We start from the raw sequence: 4,488 nt of genomic DNA on the forward strand, positions 1-4,488 counted from the left end.
TGTATGTGAAAAAAAATTATGGTCGAATTATATAATATAAATCTTGACTCTATTAAACCTTTTTGTTTTTTTACCTATGTAACGATGTCTTATTTCTTTATTAGTGAAATATTACTTTTTTTGTCAAAAGCAAAAGACCAAATTAATGAATTATTTTTTTGTTGTTATTGAAAGAATTATTAATTTTATCATTTTTATAAAAAGTGATATTTTATTTAAAAATATACAAGATAAAAAACTAAAATAAATCAAAATAAAAAATAAAGAAAAAAAATAAATATTAAATAAAATATAGTGAACCAAAATTATATTTAAAAAGAAAAATATATAACCTGTGCTATTTTTTAAATAATTTTTATTATAAATATATAAACAAAAATAAGACAATTGAGGTTCGGCGTTTTGCTTATCAAACACAAAAGACCTTCGCCGTTTCAGATTAGGTTATCAAACCCTAAAAACCAACAGCATCACTTTACTCAGCTTCTCTCCCCCTCTCTGGTGGCCACAGTACCACCACTCTCCAATCGGAACGTAACAAAATGGCTGAGTACGATCTGACACCGCGTATGGCACCAAATCTAGACAGACATTTAGTGTTCCCACTCTTAGAGTTTCTTCAAGAGAGACAGTTATACGATGATAACCATATCCTTAAAGCTAAGATCGATCTTCTGAACAACACGAACATGGTTGACTACGCTATGGATATTCACAAGACGCTTTACCAAACAGAAGATGTTCCTCAGGATATGGTTGAAAGGAGGGTTGATGTTGTCGCTCGTCTTAAGTCTCTTGAAGATGCGGCTGCTCCTCTTGTTGCTTTTCTTCAGAATCCTGCTGCTGTTCAGGAATTGAGGGCTGATAAACATTACAATCTTCAGATGCTCAATGACAAATACCAGGTTTTGTCCCTTTTATTCGCACTTTTTATTGATTTTTCCCATTTTATTTTTAAATTGCGATTGTTTCATGAAATAAATGTCGTTTGTGATATTTTATTCTTATTTGTTTGGTTTTTTTTTTGGAAAGTGTTTGGATTAGTTTATTCTGAGGGAATATTTAGGTTTATGAATGAGTAACTTTTATTTTTAATTTGATGAAAAATGTAATTGATTATTCATTATCAGAAAATAATAGGATCCTGAACATTTTAAGAGAGTTTTTTTCTTATTTGTTCGGATTGGGTTTTTCTTAAAAAAATGTTCGGATTAGTTTATTTTGACTGAAGAATTGGGTTTATGATTGAGCAACATTTTTTAATTTGATGAGAAGTTTTGATGAAAATTGTAATTGATTATCAAGAAATAATAGGATCCTGAACATGTACGACGGTGTAATTTTTTGCTTGTTAGATTTTGGTAGATCAGGCGTGGAATCTTCATTGTGCAGAAATTGAGTAGCTTTTGATAGTTTTTTTTTAGTTTGGATTAGTTTATTCTGAGGGAATAATTGGATTTAGGAATGAATAACCTTTTTCTTACTTGACGAGAGCTTTTGAAGAGAAAATGAATTGATTATCAGAAAAAAAATAGGGTCCTAAGAATGTAAGATGTAGTGTAATTGTTTGCTTGTTAGTTTCTTGTAGATTATTAATGGAATCTTTGGAACAAGTTAGGTAATATGTTGAGTTTTTTTGGAAGTTGTTTGTTAAGTTTGGGCTGTTAGGTGATATAAGCTGCCAAAGGGTATAGAGCATTCATCATATAATAAGGGGGTGTTTTGTTAACAACTCCTTTCTATGCTTTATTCATAAAACATTAACAGACAAGAGAATTGTGGAAAATAGTGGTTTGTTTGAATCCCATAGCTAATAGTGCTTTTATAGCCGCTATTAGACAATATTGATATGTTTAAAATGGTATATGGCATATACTATAAACTGTCTTATAAAGTATGTTGTGGGGCTTATTTCATAAGCTTTCATTAGTTGGTGGACGTATTATAAAATATTTTTATAAGCTCTTTCAAACACTTGCAAATGACCCTAATAAGCTTTCTTGCTAGTAAGGGTTTAAACAGAATCATTGTAATGTAATCTCTTCCCATTGTTTTTTCAAGCTTGTCTTTTTTGTCGTATTTATGTTCTGGATGTTTGAAATGTGTTGTATTTGAGGTCTGATTTCTTATAGGATGATTCTATTATTACAGATTGGTCCTGCACAGATTGAGGCATTGTACCAATATGCCAAATTTCAATTTGAATGTGGAAACTACTCTGGTGCTGCTGATTATCTTTATCAGTACAGAGCTTTATGCACAAATAGTGAAAGGAGTTTGAGTGCATTGTGGGGAAAGCTGGCTGCTGAAGTTTTGATGCAAAACTGGGATATTGCTCTTGAAGAGCTCAATCGCTTGAAGGAAATAATCGACTCAAAGGTTGTTCATCAGTTGATTTTCTGAGTAGCACCACTTTTATGCATGTAATCTGATTGTCTTACTATTTGTAAACTTTGTTGCAGAATTTTTCATCACCTATAAATCAGGTGCAAAGCAGAATATGGTTGATGCATTGGAGTCTGTTCATCTTTTTCAACCATGACAATGGAAGAACCCAGATAATTGATCTGTTTAACCAGGATAAGTATGCATTGTTGACTTTTCTTCCCTTTCTATGGATGCCTTCATTTGTTTTAAACCAGAACACAAACATTTCCTATATTTTGTTTTTATTGTTAATCACAATTCTTGTCAAATGCTTCCTCTCTTTTGGGTCACTATTTCTTGCATCTCCTTGGTTCAGTATTTTAACTGTTGCTTTGTCTAATATGTGATATCATTTCTAGATATCTTAACGCAATCCAAACTAGTGCTCCACACCTTTTACGATACTTGGCCACAGCATTTATCGTGAACAAGCGTAGGAGGCCTCAATTTAAAGATTTTATTAAAGTTATTCAACAAGAGCAGCATTCATATAAGGACCCCATCACTGAGTTTTTGGCTTGTGTTTATGTCAACTATGACTTTGATGGTGCACAAAAGAAGATGAGGGAGTGTGAAGAAGTAAGTGCCCTTTTTGTTGTGTAGCGAATATATGTCAACTGTTGAAGTGATGTAGCCTGTGTTGTTCATTCAGTTTTCTTTTTCTTATAAAACTTTTCTATCTATTGTGCTTATGATTGTATAAATGCAGGTAATTCTCAATGATCCCTTCCTTGGTAAAAGAGTTGAAGAAAGCAACTTTTCAACCGTACCATTGAGGGATGAGTTCCTCGAAAATGCTAGGCTATTTATTTTTGAGACATATTGTAGAATACATCAACGCATTGACATGGGGTATGTACCTAGTTTTTGATACGAATATTGTAGTTCCTGATGTGTATACAACTTTTTTATAAGCCTCTATTTTTCACCAGATAAGCATGCTTTGACTTCTGTGCTATTGATCTTCGATAGTCTGTCAAAATCAAATGTGCACAACATAAGTGCTGTGCTTTTTCTTATGTCGCCAAAAGTTTGGCCCTATGAGGCTTAATTATTTCTCTGAATTTTATTATGTTGATGAATTCCCTATGGTCCATTTTACTTGCAATACAACACAATTAAATTTGATACTGGGGTTTTAAAGTAGCTACTAAATTTTTTATTATAATGTTTCTCAATTGCTGATATTTCTTTTAAACAGAGTACTTGCTGAGAAGCTAAATTTGAATTATGAGGAGGCTGAGAGATGGATTGTAAATCTCATCCGCGGCTCAAAGCTTGATGCCAAAATTGACTCTGAAACAGGAACGGTTATCATGGAACCTAATCATCCAAATGTGTAAGTTATCAATTACCGACTTGATTAATAAGGACTTATATTTTATAGTCTTATTGCTTTCTACTATATTAATAATACTATTACTTCTATTATGGTTTTCATAGACCCTTACCTTAATCTTTGAAATGCTTCATGTCATGTACAGGTATGAGCAGCTGATAGACCATACCAAGGCCCTTAATGGTCGTACTTACAAGTTGGTCACTCAACTTCTAGAACATGGACAAGCTCAAGCAGCTCGATAAACTTTCTAGATAGACTAAGGAGAGTATTTGTTCTATCTTTCGCCGATGCAACAGTTTGTTCTTTTGGTTTTTAGATTACATTCAAATTCATGGGCTGTAACCTTACATGAAGATTGTTTTTCTGATAACTCTTATTTTACGTGTTGGTCAGACGAGTAGTATTTATAACTACAATTTTGTTTAATACATTTTCCATAAATTTCCTCATTCCAACTTTAGGAATATGACATTTGCCATCTCTTATTTTTTACGAATATACAATTTATTAAGAATTTTTTCAGAGTGAGGAAATGGTTAAATATCACTTGTGAAATACTCTGATATGACCCAGTTCATCACTGTTTTGTTTCTGGATTTTATAGCTTCAAATTATTGGAGTCTGTTTAGTGTATCAAATTTGCAACAAGCAATTTAGTTCTTCCAACTTTAAATTAGTTAGTCAATTTCGTTCATTTTTTGAATTTAGGATCATAATTG

At 32.1% G+C, this 4,488-nt stretch overlaps 1 protein-coding gene across 1 annotated transcript; it reads left to right on the top strand.

The window, feature by feature from the left end:
* The first annotated feature begins 388 nt into the window (after window positions 1-388).
* LOC101513922 (eukaryotic translation initiation factor 3 subunit E) lies at window positions 389-4,240 on the top strand. Its single transcript, XM_004516314.4, has 7 exons — window positions 389-905; window positions 2,152-2,379; window positions 2,463-2,584; window positions 2,787-3,006; window positions 3,137-3,279; window positions 3,629-3,766; window positions 3,912-4,240. The coding sequence occupies exons 1-7, from the start codon at window positions 543-545 to the stop codon at window positions 4,009-4,011; spliced, it is 1,314 nt and encodes a 437-aa protein (XP_004516371.1). The 5' UTR covers window positions 389-542; the 3' UTR covers window positions 4,012-4,240.
* The last annotated feature ends 248 nt before the right edge of the window (window positions 4,241-4,488 follow it).

This window comes from Cicer arietinum, chromosome 4 (genome assembly GCF_000331145.2).
Source record: "Cicer arietinum cultivar CDC Frontier isolate Library 1 chromosome 4, Cicar.CDCFrontier_v2.0, whole genome shotgun sequence".
Classification (NCBI taxonomy): Eukaryota; Viridiplantae; Streptophyta; class Magnoliopsida; order Fabales; family Fabaceae; genus Cicer; species Cicer arietinum.